The sequence below is a fragment of the Mustela nigripes genome, chromosome 11 (assembly GCF_022355385.1).
Source record: "Mustela nigripes isolate SB6536 chromosome 11, MUSNIG.SB6536, whole genome shotgun sequence".
Taxonomy (NCBI): Eukaryota; Metazoa; Chordata; class Mammalia; order Carnivora; family Mustelidae; genus Mustela; species Mustela nigripes.
In genome coordinates, this window is record NC_081567.1 from 13,938,519 (window position 1) to 13,957,262 (window position 18,744).

The 18,744-nt window shown below is 52.5% G+C and overlaps 1 protein-coding gene across 5 annotated transcripts in view; it reads right to left on the minus strand.

Annotated features, from left to right (window-relative positions):
* The window catches only part of CALN1 (calneuron 1), a 486,412-nt gene that overhangs the window by 226,522 nt on the left and 241,146 nt on the right, over positions 1-18,744 (minus strand). For all 5 annotated transcript variants that reach the window (XM_059414742.1, XM_059414746.1, XM_059414744.1 and 2 more), the window contains one exon: positions 12,201-12,344. In XM_059414742.1, the coding sequence (XP_059270725.1) occupies positions 12,201-12,344 (144 nt within the window). The remainder of the gene's footprint in view (positions 1-12,200; positions 12,345-18,744) is intronic.

An 18,744-nucleotide genomic window follows, 5' to 3' on the forward strand; every position in this document is an offset into this window, starting at 1 on the left:
AGATAGGCAGATAGATGGATTGATAGGTAAACGGATGGATGGATGGATGGGTGGACAGACAGATGGACAGATAGGCAGATAGATGGATTGATAGATAGGTAAATGGATGGATGGATGGATGGATGGATGGACGGACTGATGGACAGTCAGATAGATGGATGGATGGATGGGTGGGTGGACAGACAGATGGACAGATAGGCAGATAGATGGATTGATAGATAAACGGATGGATGGATGGATGGGTGGACAGACAGATGGACAGATAGGCAGATAGATGGATTGATAGATAGGTAAACGGATGGATGGATGGATGGATGGACGGATGGACAGTCAGATAGATGGATGTATGGATGGATGGATGGATGGGGACAGACAGATGGACAGATAGGCAGATAGATGGATTGATAGGTAAACGGATGGATGGATGGATGGACTGATGGACAGTCAGATAGATGGATGGATGGATGGAGAGAGAGATATAGAGTCAATCCAGCTAACACACTGGTGGTTGTCAAAGGTGAGGATGGGGAGCTGGGTTGAACGGGTGAAGGGGTTAAAGGTACGCAGTTTCAGTTATAAAATAAGTAAGTCATGGGGATACAATACACTGCATGATGACAATTAGGAATACTGCATTATATAGCTTAAAGGGTTTTTTTAAAGATTTTATTTATTTATTTGACAGTGAGAGATCCCAAGTAGGGAGAGAGGCAGGCAGAGAGAGAGAGAGGAGGAAGCAGGCTCCCTGCTGAGCAGAGAGCCAGATGCGGGACTCGATCCCAGGACCCTGAGATCATGACCTGAGCCGAAGGCAGAGACTTTAACCCACTGAGCCACTCAGACGTCCCCATAGTTTAAAGTTTCCAAGAGAGTAGATTTTTAAAGTTCTGATCACCAGAAAATAAAACTGTACCTCTGTAAGGTGACGGACATTAACTAGATCGGTCGCGGTAATCATTTCACGATACATACAAATATTGATCATGATGTACACGCGAAACTAGTATAATGTGGTACATCAGTTACACTTCAATTTAAAAAAATAAAAATTAAAAAACGCATTGCAGTTAAAAAAGACAAATTAAATAGGACGTGTAACACAGAATGACAGAATTAAGACCCAACGTAAGTTTAGAAATAAAGGATGGGTTGTTTGTTACAAGGTTAAGCTTGCCCATAAAAAGGCTCTCAGAATAATTAAGAAGTTAAAACAGCACAGCATATGCTGTGTGAAAACTTCACACCAAAAGTGCACTGGGCTGTGTTTCTGGAAGAAGCTGCCTGGAAGCGAACGTCCCCGTAGGACACACTTGACCGTAAATGTCACCCAAACACGGACAAAACGTCATGTGGCAAAGATCAACAGAAAGCAGAAGTCTAACTCAAAAGCGTTTAAAGAACATTTCCAAGGATAAAAGATAAAAACTACTCTGAGGGCAGGCAGAGCACAGAAAATTGAAATTAAAAAACTGTTGGGCGGTGCCTGGGGGGCTCCGTGGGTTAAAGCCTCTGCCTTCAGCTCAGGTGGTGATCCTGGGATCGAGCCCCCATCGGGCTCTCTGCTCGGTTGGGAGCCTGCTTCCTCCTCTCTCTCTGCCTGCCTCTCTGCCTACTTGTGATCTCTGTCAAATAAATAAATAAAATCTTTAAGAAAGTGTTGGAAGTAAACCAAGGAAGCAAGGTAACAGCAGTGGGAGAATTGAACACATCAAACTTATCGCAGATAAAAGAACGAAGACAGAGGTGAGGCAGCACCAGGCAGGAAGACAGCTGCTGTGCGGACGCGAAAGCCTCATACCACAGCGGCCACATGGGCCCGAGAGCACAAGTTCTCGGTTCTGAGGAAAGTCCTCCCCAAAGGCAGGTCCTATTCACTTTCCACAATGCAATAAAAACGGAAAATTTCAACGTAAACTTAAAATTCCAGCGTCCTGGAAATTATAAAACACTTGCTTAAAAAAATCCGCAGAGAAACCGACAGGATGCAAATGCACGAGAAAATATCATAAAGCAAACCGCGGAACAAGAAAACCACCAAAACACGAGACACGTCCCCAAAGCTCTTCTCAGTGGCAAATTTCCTGCCTTGGCTGCCTTAATTATTAAATCACAAAGAATTAAAATAATCTACTGAAGTTGCTGGAAATGACAACAAAGCGAAACAGGAAATAAACACAGAAAGACAAAACAAGCCCCCAAACATGGAATTAAAACTAAAGGAAAGGAGGGGGCGCCTGGGTGGCTCAGTCCTTAAGCCTCTGCCTTCGGCTCAGGTCATGCTCTCAGGGTCCTGGGATCGAGCCCCGTGTCGGGCTCCTGCTCAGCGGGGAACCTGCTGGGTTCCGTCTCCTTCTGCCCCTCCTGCTGCTTGTGCACACTCTCTCTTTCAAATAAATAATTTAAAACCTTAAAAAAAAAAAAAAAAAAAAACTGAAGGAAAGGAAGAATGAATCACCATAGCAGTGGAAAATCTCATCACTCCCTGGTCTGAAATTCAGGCAGAGTGCCAGCCTGCAAAGTCCACGGGGACCAAGCTAGTCCATCAGAAGGCGGCAGGCGTGTGTAAGACAGTAAGGAAGGGTGGAGACTGTGGCATCTGCCTGCCTGGAGGAGACAGCTACTCCCGTCACCCCAATACTGTAGTGAAGGTGTTCAGGTCTAGTCTTGTTGAGGCTCCAAGATTTTAAGAGGAGAGAGAGGTACGTATTTTTCATAGGAGATTTTTCTGTTTTATAAAATGATGTGTGAGCCCAATACGACGGGGCTGTAAGCTGTCCTTTGCTGGGAAGTCTACAAATATGCGACTCCCGATTTAGACCACTTACTTGGGTTTGAATCCATTTCCCTAATGTATATTTCCCCAGAAAACCTCCATGTCATGTAGATGTTCAAATGTATTTTTACAAAACTCTATGAAATATTTTTTAAAAATATTTTACTTATTTATTGGACAGAGACAGAGATAGAACAAGCAGGGGGAGTGGCAGGCAGAGAGAGAGGGAGAAACAGGCTCCCCGCTAAGCAGGGAGCCCGATGCGGGGCTCAATCCCAGCACCCCAGCATCACGACCCGAGCGAAGGCAGATGCTTAACCCACTGAGCCACTCCAATGCCCCTCAAGTATTCTGTTCTAAATCTCCCATATTTTTTTCACTTCCCGTTTATTTTAGTGACAGCTCTATTTAATTCTCCATTAAACATGCCGTATTTGTCAACTTACTGCATTTTTTTCCCAAGAGTCCACTCTTGGAATTATTCATTAAACTGAAAGTGTTTTGGTTTTAATTTTTAGATGCCAAGCGGGTGGCATTCTCATGCAAACTTTTACTGATTTCTGATTTATTGGATTGTAGCCAAAGGATGTGCCTATAATGTCTGTCCTTTGGAATTTAGTTAGGTTGTCTTTGATCTAACACGTAGCCAAGTTTTGTTAAGGTTCAAGAATGGCTCAAGAAAGAAGGATATTGGGGCACTGGGTGGCTCAGTGGGTTAAGCTGCTGCCTTCGGCTCGGGTCATGATCTCGGGGTCCTGGGATCGAGTCCCGCATCGGGCTCTATGCTCGGCAGGGAGCCTGCTTCCCTCTCTCTCTCTCTCTGCCTGCCTCTCTGACTACTTGTGATCTCTCTCTGTCAAAGAAATAAATAAAATCTTTAAAAAAAAAAAAAAGAAAAAAGGATATTCTCTTTTTTAGAGCACAAAATTGGAATTACACAGGCACACCAAACCTCCTTGAATTCAGATACATTCGGTGTCATTCAAGCTGTTACTTGGTTTTGTCTACTTGATCCTTCTGGAAGGAATGTCTAAATATCTCCATGACAATTGTTTCTGCCCCTATTTATAGAATCTCTAAAAGCCCCCCCCCCCAGATAAAAATTTCGCAATAAATGTAACATTCTGATAAAAAAGAAAAGAGAAAGAAAAACCCCCAAGTCCTTAGGTCACTGGGAGTGCCATTCAGCAAAATATTTCCAGTTCATTCCCTTCTGGGCATGTAGTTGGGCTATACGCCCCCAAACCCCTTGCTATCATCAGGCACAGCCATGCGACATGCTTTAGTTAATGAGAAAAGGACCAGAAGGGACCCAGAACTTCAGGGATCACTGTGTGGTCCATTGGTCTCTTTCCCTGGCGACAGCTCTCAGAGAAGGAGACAGAAGCCTCGCTCGGCCAGGACTCCTGAGTGAGGACAAAGAGAACACACCCAGCCAACCCACAGGGGACATGTCATACCCCAGGAGTGACAACTTTCATGTTGTGACATGAAGCCATCGGTATTTGGGGGAATTATTTATTACGGCAGCATGAAGTAGCCTCTCCCTTCCCGAAACAGATCCCACCCACCCCCCAAAATGAGGGAATCCACCGAAGGAAAAACCCAACCAACCTTTGGAAAATGTGTCCTCTCACTAAGGAGATAAAACCAGAAGAGGGAAAGGAACCAATCCTATTAGTAATCAATCCTATTAGTAAGGACTCGTTGAATAACACTCAGTACTGGTCAGGGTGTTCTGAGACCGGCTCTCCACGTATTCCTTTCAGTAAACCTTGCCCGAGAGAAATGCTGCTTGTGTGTGAAGGGCTGTAGGCAGGCTCTCGTGTGCCATGGGATACTCTTGTTTCTAGGAAACATGGCTTCTGTCTCCATGACACAGTGTGGGGTACCAGGAGCGGACGACCTTCCTAAGCGGTTTGCTTATCTCTGTTCTTGGAGAACAGAAGCGCTGACCTTCCGGCCAGTGAAAATTCGGATGCTAGTATCCGTGGCATGCCTCGCGTCATAATTGACTGTCTCCTGTGCTTTCTTCTGGATAAAATAATCATCGAAAGCAAGGGTTTTTGAAGACCCATGGAGCTCCCGTGTTTGACCTTTACAGTGGCAATGATGACTACAAGGACTGGAAGGTCGAGAGCTGCCTCTGAGTGCCCTTGAAAGAAAAAACAAGGGGCGCCTGGGTGGCTCAGTGGGTTACACATCGACCTTCGGCTCAGGTCATGATCCCAGGGTCCTGGGATCGAGCCCAGTTTTGGGCTCCCCGCTCAGGGGAGAACCTGCATCTCCCTCTCCCCTTACCCCAACTCCTGCTCTTTCTTCCTCTCTCTCATAAATAAATAAAATCTTTTAAAATGAAAGAAGGAAATAGAGAGAAAAGGGAAGAAAAGAAATGAAAGAAACGGAAGGAAAAGACAAGACAAATAAAGAGAGAATCAGTAAGAGACGCTCTCCGCTCTGGCCACAGTCCGAGGACAAGGGTGTTGTCAGGTTGGCCCCAAATTATCACTCGCTTTCTACAATGCCGGGAGGAGCCCAAGTTTAACTGTGGGGTCTGCAGCGTCCTACGTCGAGGTCACAGACTTGCCAGGTCTCTGAGGTGAACTTCAGCACACTGATTGGAAAGGAGCGGGGCTACGCCGTGGAAGGGAGCCCTCGGGGTGGATTCAGAACACAGAACGTTCGAGTCTCCCCCACGTCCTCTCTGACCTCTCCCTGAGCTCAGCCACGACCCGCCTGAAGACCTGGAAGAGAAAGCCGAGGCGGCTTTCTTGAAAGGGGCTGCTGCTTCTCAGGACCTACTCCCGCCACGTGTTCCTGCCTTGACACACCCATGAGTACGGTCCGATCAGCACATCCCAGGAGTTTCAAGTCTGCTGTGGGAGCACAGAGAGGTGACAGCGTAACCCCAGGGGACAGGTGCAGCCTGCGGATTCCAAGGAGAAAGAATATAAAATGGCTGGGGCAGCTTTTACTGAAATGGGGACTCACACCAGCAACTGCTTTTCTCATAAACGCTGGCTTGAGTAGCTAGAAGTGGTGCAAACGGTTCAGTCTTAGCGGAAACCTGGGCTCACCGTGGCCAGCTGTCGGTGAGGCCAAGATGGTAGACTTTTCCTGAGTCAATGAAGGAGAAGGAATTTATGAAGGAGACGGGAACGTTGCGGTGGGTTTTTCCATGAACATCCATCACCGCTGTACATCCCAAGAGGGCCTGAAAAGGATTCCCCTCCTTAAAGCAACAGGAAACCCAAAGGCACCATCTTTAATTCATAGACTCTGTTCTAGGCCAGGCCTGACCTCTGCGAGTGTGACCTAAGGAGTTGCGGTGTTTGTCATCCAGCCAAAGGTGACAGCAGGAGATAATTCGGGACAGGAAATGGCAACCAAAATATTTACATACACGTTTAGAATACTTGGGTATTTTATATGGAATATGTGCGTGTTTGTGTGTGCCCTGTTCTGTCACTGCTCCAATGTCCCGTTGTCACCCCAAGTGACCTGTACCTCTAAAATCACAAAAAGAGAATGTATCTACTAGATAAGTTTTTTGGGGAGGGCACCTGGGAGGCTCAGTAGGTTAAAGCCTCTGCCTTCGGCTCAGGTCATGATCTCAGGGTTCCGGAATCGAGCCCCAAGTCGGGCTCTCTGCTCAGCAGGGAGCCTGCCTCCCCCTCTCCCTCTGCCTGCCTCTCTGCCTACTTGTGATCTGTCTGTCACATAAACAAACACATCTTTAACAAATAATACTAAAAACAGAGATGTGGTTAAAATATTAGGTTCGTAGGGTCGCCCTAGCAGCATGAACTGGGAAAGGAACGTGAAACCTCTGTTGTTCATTGTTGTCCCCTACAAAAGGAGCGTGAGACTGCTCAGGACTCAGGGCGGACATGGGGACAAGTCAGTCAGTAAACAAAGTGCCTGGAGCAGAGTGGGGCCCACGGGGGAGATTCTGCGTGCATTAGCGAGCTCCCCTGCCCTTCCGCTGTCACTGGGGTTTGCTAACACTGTGAGCGTGGCACAGATGTGGGTCATCATTACCATCGCCCCATGAAGACGTTAGCACCGCAAGATCAAAGCACGTCCAGCAATCACTCACTCACTCACACTGAAACCTGTAATGGTGTGATAGTATTTATGCCTATTCACAAATGCAAATACTTGGGTATGGTCTCTGGAACCGGCCTCCGGCTAGACCTCTGCACTGTGAACGTCAATCCCCTTACTCGGAGCTCCTGGCCGGACACTGGGGAGGGGCGGCACTCCACGCAGGGACCCTCCAGCAAGGAAACACGGTGGGGTTGGCTTCCTCCTCCCCAAAGTGTGCCCTACACTAGCACCCCTCAAGCTTCCCTGTGTCTGTGGACCCCCTGGGGCTTTTGTTAAAACGCAGGCTCAGAACTGGCTCAGGTCATGATCCCAGAATCCCGGGGTGGAGTCCGGCATCGGGCTCCCTGCACACCGGGGAGCCTGCTTCTCCCTCTGCCTGCCGCTCCCCTGCTTGTGCTCACTCTCTCTTTCTCTGACAAATAAAATCCTAAAAAAAAAAAAAAAAACAAAAAAAACAATGCGGGCTCAGAATCCGCAGGGGCAGACCAGGGTTGGACCTGGATCCCGCATTTTAAGCAAACTCCGAGGCAATGCCTATTCCGCAGGCCCCAGAGCCGGAGGAGGGGGAAGGTCGGAGCCCCTGTCGGCGGGAGCTCTGCCTGGGACGGCTCCTGGCTGTCGGGCAGGGCGGACTGACCACAGACGGTCCTCTTCCTTCAACAAACTCCCAAACGAAAAAGCTCCTTTTCTGCCTTCGAGGCACTAACCTCACACCCAGACCTTCTTGTTCACACAAATATCCACAGGCTTCACGATTTCTCACAAGCTCTGGATTTTTCTTTCCGCCAAAGCTCCCCCCGTCACGTCTCTGGACACACTGCTGTCTACAGCTTGGTCAGAGTGTCGCTCTGGGCCCCAGCCTCTGGGTCCCAACCTGTGGGACCTGTGCTGTTTGTTTTAAACACGCCCCCAGGTGTGGTTCGAAGTGCCCCAGCTGTGGAACCCTCTGCTTTTGGCTAGAAAGCTCCAACCAGTGCCACCTCACGCCCGCGGCCCCTGGGCAAGCATCTCCCCACGCGGGAAAGAAGGCGGCCGTCCCACGCGCTGAACAGACGGACACCGTCCCAGAGCCTCCTGGGGAGGGCGCAGACATGGGTGACGCAAGCGCTCCTCTGAGTTAACCGTCCCGTGTGACCCTGGTCCCAGTTTGTCCTTGGCGGTTCAGCGGCTTGTCGCAAAACCACCCAGGGGCTCCTGGGTGGCTCAGTGGGCTAAGCCTCTGCCTTCGGCTCAGGTCATGATCCCAGGGTCCTGGGATCGAGTCCCAAATTGGGCTCTCTGCTGGCGGGAAGCCTGCTTCCCCCTCTCTCTCTGTCTGCCTCTCTGCCTGCTTGTGATCTCTGTCTGCCAAATACATAAATAAAATCTTAAAAAATAATAAAATAAAATAACCACCCAGAAGTGAATCTTGCTAACCACAGAAATAAGCGAGTTCACACACAGTGGCCGCCAGATCAATCCTTTTAAAACTGAACTAAACGGAGTCCAGGTCACTGTCGGGACAGAGATGAGCCTGAAATCAAGCCGCAAACCCGTTCCGAGACAGGAAGTCATCTCAAAACCCCACATCTGCCCGAACTCCACGAGACTCTGCACCCCGGAGGGGCAGAAAGGAACTCGAGGATGAAGAGGGCAGGGTCTGCCTTTGTTCCAAAGCGGGACTTGTGCTGGGTAAGCACGGGAGCCCCGAGGGGAGCTGGTGCGGGCAGAGAGCAGTGGGGCCCTCGCAGAGGCCATGAGCTGCTGAGGTCTCCTGGGTTGACCGTTTCAGGAAACTATGTGCAAAGCTGGCAAGATTCATCCCAGAGGGCCACAGTGGGGTGGTCGGGGACACTCTTTAAAGCTGGAGAGCCATCACAAAGAGCCGTTGGGTCTTAGAGACCGCAAGGCCATATTCCCCGGGGGAAGGAGGCAGTTCAAGGGGCCCCGGGGCTGCTGAGGGAAACACAGAGGAGAGGGGACACGGCAGAGCCCACAGTCCCTTGCAAGTCGCCTTTCTCACCGCTTCTCTGGCAGAGGTCAGCCTCACAGACAGCTGCACCATGACTGTCTTCCCATTCCGCCAAGGATGGCACGAAACTAGGACCGAGATGCATCGGAGCGAAGTCGATTCCCCGTGAGCCTGACGGAGAGGGCTGCGGGCTTCCAGGCTCCGGGCTGGACGGGAGATCCCAGCAAAAGGCACCAGGAAAGGGGCATCCCGGCTCCTGCCTGGTGCTAGGACCAAAGTCACCTCAGCTGCAGAGGCTGGAAAGGGGAGAAGAAGCACGAGGACGGGGGGCGGGTGTGCAGCCGAGTTCAAGTCACAAGAAAGCACGCTGCCCGTCAAAGGCCAAAGAGGAAGCAGTGGGCGCTGGGCACAAACTCTGGTTTTCTGTTTATTGAACTGTGAGCAGATTTGCCCATACGGCGTACATGCCTGTGTCCACGCGCACACACACACGCACACACACATGCACAGTTCCAGCACTTAGGCCAAACTGGCCAGAGGCCAACAGAGCGACCCAGACCCTACAGCCTGCCTTCCCTCGTGTCCTCCGGAAAACAGACTGGAACTGTCCGGCTCCTGCAGGCTCCGTGTCCCAGAAATCCCGCCGCGCTCCCTCATCCGAGGGGCTACTATTACACACCCAGCCGGCAAGGCCTCTCACACCCAAGGAACCGCCTAATGAAAGCCTCGTGTGTCAACTCCGTGTGCACAGACACGCCTGGGCTCTTCCAGATGACCTCACCGTCGGGCAAACCGGCAGGGACGCCAGAAAGAGCAGGTCGGTGTGTGGGCCAGACCTGCTCCTAATCACAGACAGCTGGGGGAGTGGAGGCCCTGCCCCCCCGCCCCCACCCTCCAGACACCAGGCTCTGGGGGCCCGGAGGCTCCATCAGCCCACAGCTAAGAAGCCAAGCTCCAGACCAAACACCCCATTTCTTGGCAGTGTCCCCACCAACATTTCTGCCACTCCACACGTTTCACGCCAAAGAACGGCTTCCTTCAGTACGGCTGGATGTGTGCGGAGAACCCCCGTTACAGAAGCTAGAAAGGAAGGATATAATTAGGACCTGTTTTTTTTTTTTTTTAACAGAAGCTCAAAAAGCCCACTAAGCAAAAGACACGGAGACACGGCCCGTCCACATCCGAGCGCAGCATCCCAGAAACACCACTTAGCTGCTCCAGTCACGGGACTCTTGAAGACACACCTTTCAGCCTCAGAATGGACATCTGTCCCTGAGCCCCTGCCGCGCTCGGGCGATCCGTAAACCAGCAGCGCAATTCTTCCGACGCACATCGCAGCTCTGTGTTCATGTGCTCCGTATTAAACCTTTTGTAGGACTCAATAACACACTGAAAAAATTATAATAAATCAATCTTTTGTAGGCAACGGTGACAAAAAAACCCAGAAGCTACGTTTCAAAAGAAATGTGTTTTTACCTGATGGCGTCACCGTCACCATGAAGCTGGTGATGACCTCACCTTTTTTTTTTTTAAGCTGAGCTTTTGTTAAGGAAATGAGTAGAAGTCCCCTACAAGAGAATTTCTGAGTCCTTTTAAGGTCTGGTACATTCTGCCTTTGGCTTGGAGAGTGAGGATGGCGAGTTGTAAATCAACAGGTAGAACGTTGGAAGCTCTTGAACAAAACCCCTCCCTGGAGCTCTGCTCGGGTCCTGATGGGTCCCGTGCACATCAGGGACACACGAGATGCCTCTGGGCCTCCGAGACCTCATGGACTCGGGGAGGATTTGCAACATGTAAAAACTCCCTGTGAGCTGAGACCCACGGAGGGAATCCACAGAGACACACCATGGACTTGGAGGGAGACCCTTCAATTTCAGAGGAGTCCCAGCCGCAGCTGGGAGGGCCCCTTTCTATTAAAAGTTGCTAACTCCATTCGACGAGGTTTCCTTATACGAGTTGTAGGCAGGGAATCAAAAGCACAGAGTCCTCATCCCGTAAACGGAAGTTTAGATTACGACTTCTATTACTTTAAGGAGGAAACTTTTTCTGGAAATGTGTCTCCAAAATGATGACGGGGGTCAGCGTTGAACAGATTTGCTCTCTGATGTGTGCTCCGCCGCAGCTTTCTGGATCTAAAGCAAGCAGCTAAGCGTGAAGCAAGGTCACGTCAGGCAGAGACACGGTGAGTCCCAGTCACTCGAGCTGTCAGGACAGGCTGCGACAGCTCGCGCCGCTGAACACCCCTGATGAAACACCCCTTTCCCGGACCAGAAAATAAACGTCCACAGCTGCACTTGGAGGCCAGCACGGGACAGCATGCACCATATGGTCACCCTGATTAGCATCCTTCCAGCAACTCCGGCAAGACAACACCAGAGAGCCGGGGCTCCTCCAGGCAGCCCCCAGCCAAGCAAACATCTCCCAACCACAGTTTTTCCGTCCAAGAGACTCCCTGACCCCATAACTCTGCGTCCTGCTTTTTCCTCGTACAATTCGTGCTCTACCACTCTGGACCCCGTAGGCCTGGGATCAAGCTGCTTTTCAGAGCGGGGGAAGAGTGCATTAGAAAAACAAAAAACAACAAAGTAAGAAAGCTTTTTCTTGGACCTTCTGCCAAGGCCAAATCTAAATGTCGGGAAGGTCACAACTGGTTTGGGACAGCCTTGGTGTTTTGCAACAGGGAAGAACCTTAAAGATGTCCTGGGTTCCTTTTCAGAACTTTTAAAATACAGTGAAACCCTTTTCCCCAGTGAGGTTGTATATAGAAACCCAGCAAGTAAAAGAGAGAAAAGAAGCTGTTTTTATACGCACACAATGGCATAAGATCTGGCCCTAAAAAAGCGACGTGCAAATAAATACATGCTATAAAACGGATAAACTCGCAAACATTAAGTTAAGTCCAAGCAGCCCGTCACAAAGGACTCCTGCCGTAGGATTCCGTTTATAGGAAATGTCCAGAGAGGAGACAGATCGTAGATGAGCGGTTGCCTGGGGCTTGGGGGAGATGGGGATGAGAAGCGGCAGCTAAGAGGCAGAGTTTCTTTTTGGGGCGGTGACACTGTTCCATAATTGATTAGGGCGTTGGTTTCCCAGATCAAGTGAAGACGCTAAAAGCCACGGAGTCACCCCGAGTGAACGGGGGAGTGTCGCGGCGCGCGCGTTCCATCCCCAGGAAGCTGTGTGCGAGAGGGGGAAGGGAACCAGAAGGATCCCTGGTGGCCTTCACCGGCCAGGCCACCTCCACTGTAAACCAAGACATGACCCCAAGCCTGCTGATGGCAAGGGCAAGGCCCTTTAATGCCAAGGCCCCGCTGAGAAGCCGGGGCTCGTCTGGGGGACGCCGTGCTCCTGCGGCCCCGCGCTCACCGTCCATGTCCAGGCGCTGCATGATGATGGCCAGCTCCACCTCGCTCGGCATGTACCCCAGCGAGCGCATGGCCATGCCCAGCTCCTGCTTGGAGATGAAGCCGTTCCCATCGCGGTCCAGAACCCGAAAGGCCTCTCGGATCTCTGCAAAGAGAAAGCAGAGAAAGTCAGACGGTCACACGGCTTGGCCCACTGCCCTGAAGTCACCGGCGGTCCTCCACCGACATGCCCAACGCTTCCTTACAGACACGAGCAGGGCAGAGACCCTTAATCGGACAGAAGAGCGGCCGAGGAGGGACCCAGGAAAGACAGGGGAGTCGGGGAAGGGGAGGAGGAGGAGGGAGTATAAAGTAAACCAGCCCTGCGCATCCCTGGAACAGCAGAGCTGGCACACAATCAGACGGCCGTCCGGTGGAGAACGTGCTCGCGGAGGACCCTCCTGGGCAGGAGTGAGCACGTTAGGTTTCGGCTGTGAGGACAGGGCGGCTCGTAACCGGGGCGCATCGTTTACAGGCGAGGAGGACGAGACTCCCCTCCGCCACCCCGTAGGAGGACGGGAGTCACGAGCTGGCTGCTTTTGCTTCGTCCTCTAATTGACAGCAATTTCACGGCTATAAACAACCTCAGATCGATCAGAGCGTCATAAAAGCCCAAAAGGCCTCTTTAATCACATTTTCTCCGGCTGCCAGAGGACTCCGCTATCAATAAGGCCATTCCCACGCGGCAGGTGATCGCCCCTCCTCCGACCCCAACCTGAGCTGTCCTGCCTTCCGCCAGGACCCCTCCCTCCAGAGCCCCCCCAGCCTGCTGGTTCTGGGTTGGCGGAGCGTTTCCGAACCCATCACATGAGGCATGACATGGGGAGTTCAAGGTCAGAGTCTGAAGGTGACAGGTGTCTGAGCACGGGACCGGCCTGCTCTAACCTCATCGTGGAGCCTGGTGCGGGCAGGTATGGCCGCCGCAAACATTCATCACGTGCTCAGCAGGGTGTCCACACCTGAGGCACACGAAGCGAGTATCCCAGAGAACCGACCAGCCTGCCGGGCTTCCCCTCCAGCCCAGCGGGGCAGGAGAGACCCACGCGGAAACGGACAGGCTGAAACCAGCCCGAGACCCGGGCCCTCACCCATTTCCCTGCTGCTTCTCGAAATAGCCCCCGATGCTCCCAGTGAACACCTGGAAACAAGCTTTGGTCCCTTCCCATTTGCACGGATTTCCTGGGGTTGCTGTCACAAATCCCTACAGATGTTGAGGCTCAAACAGCAGAAATTCCTTCTCTCATGATCTGGAAGCAGAAGTACAAAATCAGGACCACGAGCACAGTGGGGACAGGGCTGTGCTCTCCTAGGGCAAGAGTCTGCCCCTTGCCTGTTCCCACGTTGGGTGGCAGCTGGCACACCTTGGCGCGTGGCCAGGGCCCCCCATTCTCTGCCTCTGTGGCCACGTCACCGCCTTCTCCTCTGCCTGGGACCCTCCTCCGCCCTCCACTTCTGAGGACACTTGGGGTGGCACTTAGGACCGACCCAGATAACCCAGGATAAGCTCCCTCAACCTAACAACCTAAAAAAAAAAAAAAAAAAAAAAAAAAGCCTTTTATTTATTTTTTTTCCCCCAAGGAAATATTTGATATCTCTGGCACCTCTGGGGCCCGATTTTCAGACGGCCGCACTATCGCATCCGGGACTGCTCCTGAGATACCCCGCCTTCCTCTTTAGGGGCCCAAATCCTGTCGGACCTTCAAGGCGGAGTCAGGGACCGTGGGCTCTACAGGAATGCCTTTGCCCACCAGGGCCAGCGTTCCCTCCCTTTCTGCTCCCGTCATTCCTTTCTCATGACATCAGCCCGTCCCGTCTGAGGATCCGATGTGGGCGCAGACACCGCGGCTTCCCCTCGTCCGCTTCCTTCTTCCTCGCAGGAGGCGACGCAGCTGTCGAACAGGTCACGTCCTCGGTAAGCAAGGACGGGGCATCAGCAGCAAATCCACCATCGACACCGACTCTGCACGCGGGGCGCTTTCTGAGAACCGGTGTGGGCTCCGCCAGCAGAAGACCAGCCTGTGAGCCGCGACCCTAGGCTCCCGGCCAGGCGCATTAGCTCATTAGGGCCGCGGCCAAACCCCGAGGCCTCGGATTGTTCATGTGTAAAATGAGCTGGGTTGGCCGTGAGGATCCCTAGGGTCCTTCCAGACCTTTTCTGGGGATCTGCGGACATTGTTAACGTGTTTAAGAGAAGAACAGGAAGCCTGTGTTCTCCTTCATACCCTATTAATCTACTGTGCAAACACCCCTTTTTTCCGTTGAGGATAAAGGAAAAATTTCAGTCTGGTCCTAATTCTGATTCAACGAGGCTGTCTGTACTTTTGGGCTTTTCTCACCAATGAAACGTGCCCAAGACTCCCTCGGGCAGCCGTATGTTTTCCTACCAAGTCCCAGGTGGCCCGGAAAGAGCTCAGAGCCACTGCCCAGCGTGAGGTCACAGCACACAACACACAAGGACAGCAGGGCAGAGACCACGGCCTCACCTGGCCTGAGCCCAGGGGCCCACGGCAGGGGGGTGCAGAAGCGGGGGCTCCCGGGGCGGGGGGGGGGGGGGCGTCAGCCCACAGGGAGGTCCGTCTGGCCCCGCCCAGCAATCAGAGGCGGCGTCTCCCTGAGCCTCCGTCGCCCCATCTGAAAATGGGTAGGGTTGGATCTCCTTCTGGCCTCTCTAATACGGCTCTACTTCAGAGCTGGCAGCGGTAGAAAATTTCGGAGAACAGGGGCCCGGCCTGGAGTCAAAGAGGAGGCCCTGGGTCCTAGCGGGCCGCCCAGATGGCCGCCCGGACGGCCGGCTGCTCGCTGAGCTCGGGCCCAGGGTCCTCCTTTTCCGAGGCGATCTCCACTCGCCATCTCTCCAACTCGGGCCTGGGCTCCCCGGCCGTTGCGATCGCCCCAACAGGGCGACCCCCTCTGCTGACAGGGTGACAGGGTCTGGTCTCCTTCCTGTGGTCCGCTGGCATGTGCCCTAGATCTCACCAACGAGCGAGCCCGTATCCTTACCCTGGACACCCCAGAAAGGCCTCATCAAGGATGTGTGTGACCTTGGCCTGGAAGTAAAGGCCTGGGTGGGTTTGCCTCCCGTGCCCCCGTCTCACCCCCCGGCTACTCCAAGTCACCCCACCCTGGGGCTGCTGGAGTCAGACGGAGGCCACCCCAGCACTGGAAGCAAGCAGGCCAGCCCTGCTCCGGCCCTGCTCCAGCCCAGCCCAGCCCAGTGCAAACCAGCTCAGAGCTCTGTTTTCTGTGCAGCACCCCCACCCCAGGTAAGCGGGACAAAGCTGCACTTCTCTGTCTGCCCAGAACGTCTGCTCCTGGCTCCCAGGTAGAGAGTGTGTGGGGTGTGTGTGTGTGTGTGTGTACGCGTGCGCACACGCGCGTACAGGCAGAAAAAGCTCCCTAACTTCATTTTCTTTCAAAATAATGGTGTGTGGGGTGGGGTGGGGGGGAGTTGAAACTAGAAATCCATCATGCAGGCCTCTGGAGATTGAATCTTTCCAAGGCAGGGAAAGCCCAGGCAAACGAGAAGCTTATTAGAAGGAAATGGGTCCGGCAGCCGGAGACACGTGACGTGTGCCTCGTGTTATTTTTATTTTTAATAGCAGAACAGGGTGTGAGAAATACGCCCATAAAACCGGCAGAGAGAGGGAAGCAGGCCGGATCCCCTGGCCTATGGCTACAGGCAGCCTGCCGGCAACACAGAGGGGCCCTGGCCACGCTCCACAGCCTCGGGGAGTGGGGCTACAGACCAGGCTTCAGGAACACCCCCGTGATGCGGTGCGCTTTTTGCTGGAATGTGCCCCCTCCCTGGGCTACAGCCCCCGGTGCTCCCGCGTTATAGAAGGAGCCCGGGTGACGGTGACAAGGGCCTGGGCAACTGTCATTTTGTGAGCCGGAGAGGAAGGGTCCTAAGACACAGCCCCTGGCCAGAGGAATCCAGTCTCTGCGTCCGGAATCTCCCAGAACCGAAGTCTGCATTCCTGCCGGGATCTGAGCCTCGCCTCCCCGATGTTCTGGAGCCAAGCAAAGCCGGACTAGAAATCAGCCTGGTGTAGAGCCCAAGGGATTCACTTCTCACTACACCAGCAGGTCAGAGCCACCACTGATACCACCAGCAACCCAACCCAGTGCCCCCTAAGAACCAGGCTTCGGCTCCATGACACTCCCCAGGGATACGGGCAATTCGACGGCAGAGGCTCGGCCACAACACAGAACAGACTCGTCAGGCAGGCTGCCCCGCCCCAGTGAAGTTTGCCTCGGATGAAAACCAGACACCAGACACCAGCCAGAGTCAATATTCGTTGGCCAAGGCTCTGGTCTCGAAGAATCAGCTGAAATTCATGGCGCTAATTAATTTGCAAACTCCGATCGATAAGGAAGAGCAACGGGTTTTCCTATGTCAACCCCTGCTAGATACAAAATCTGTTCAGTCTCCACCGCAGTGTTTGGTCTGGGTGAGGCTGCTCTTTGCTGATCTCAACAGTCTCCCGAGTTCTCGGCACACTGGCCGCTGCCGTGGCCGGGCTACTCCTGGCTAGCGGTCGTGGTCACCGTGCGGCGTCTCAAGAAGAGAAGGGACATCTGATCTACCTTGCTGAGGCCTCCCGTGGTAGGCAGGCAGTGCTACAAGCCGTGTAACGGTCCCTGGAGTCGTAACCTTCAGAGAGGCCCACCCTGCCTGCCACACAGGCACCGTGACCTGCTGGCTCCGCGCAGTGAACGACCGGACCTGGCAGCTGACGCCCAACCGTCGGCTGGAAGGACAGACTCTGCGGAGAACCGCCTCAGAGAAAGGCGCACCTCCGGCTACATCTGGACTTCATTTCTTTCATTCTTCTACTCTGCCTGACGAGTAGCACGGTTCCCCTATCACTCGGAGTCTGTTATTTCTTTCCTGGGTGATTAGGAGACATTATCCTGTATGCTCCTGGCTTATGAAATATTATTATTACCAATTATAATTCCCACAGTGAACCTGATTAAATAAGTGATTGGCAAAGGTGATCTCAGCCTCTGAGCATAATTTGAGAATTATAGTCAATGCAACAAAGACGGCTTTCCAGCAGGGACGTGGCGTGAGCAAGGAGGCAGAAGATGCGCTCTCGGGGTCCAGGTCCTTGCAGGCAAGGACCGCTGATGAGCGGCACCTGCAAAAGGATAGAGCTGGCGGGAGCCTGGGTGGCTCGGTTGGTTAAGCATCGGCCTTCGGCTCAGGTCTTGATCCCAGGGTCCCTGGATCGAGCCCCGCATCAGGCTCCCTGCTCTTGTTCTCTCTCTCAAAAAACAAATAATTTTTTTTTAAAAAAAGGACATGGCTGGCAAGAGTCAGCATCCCTCCCAGACAGCATCACCGCCTCTCTGATCTGAGGCTAGAATCTGGGGGTCGTTCCTTGGCCTCAGACTTGCCCTGAGTCACTGGTAGCCCTAGGAGCAGACACGAGGCTGGGCTGATAAACGTCGAAGGCCCAGCACTCGAGACATCAGGCTGCCTGACTCAGGAACCCCCACGCTCCTGGCCGTTCTCATTTCCTCGGGACCCAAATGGCACCTTGAATTTAAAAGCAAAGCCAACTCCTTCCGCAGCCGGCACCTCCGAAAGAAAAGCGTTTCGGTAACTTGCTAAGCAGTGAAATCAGCCAAAGACTCAGTATTCGAGGTCATGAAAAAGAATCGTTTCTCTCCTCAAATTGAGTGGCACCAGGCAGTCAGGAAGTTAGGGCATTTCTAAGGACGGAAGAGCTAGGACAGAATTTATCTGTCCCCACAGTTTATACCTGCACAGATAAAGCGGAATTGATCTCGGCACGCCGGGTTGCTTAAGCTGATGGAAAATTCCCCAACAGCACCAGAACAAAGCAAATTAGAGCAGACATTAACAATGAAAACCCATCCCAGCCAGGGGCACCCCGTGTTGGACAGAATGTTCCAGGCAGGGCTGAAATCATTGAAATTAGATGTGAATATGTATGAGGTGAGAATGGCCAGAGGGTCTTTAGACGAAAAGACCTGCTGATGAGTGGAGAGAGGGAGAGAAAGGCAGTTTTCTCTCTTGAGAGGTTCTGGACCGGACCTCTGGGGTCAGAAGACCAGAGCCGGACCTGCCCAGGAAGGCCGCATCGCCCAGGTTACACATTAATGCGCGCTTCTTACGAAGAACGCCCCCAAAAGGTATAAGGAAAAACATAATCTAATCCATCAGCCAGGAATAACCTCGGTTAATGGGTTGGGGCATTTGATTCCAAACTCTGGACATACAAATATTCTTTTTTTATATAATTTTTTACTAACATATAATGTATTATTAGCCCCAGGGGTACAGGTCTATGAATCGCCAGGTTTACACACTTCACAGCACTCGCCATAGCACACACCCTCCCCAATGTCCATAACCCCACCCCCCTCTCCCTACTCCCCTACCCCCGGCAACCCTCAGTTTGTTTCCTGAGATTAAGAGTCTCTTACGGTTTGTGATGCACAAATATATTTTTTTAAGATTTTATTTATTTATT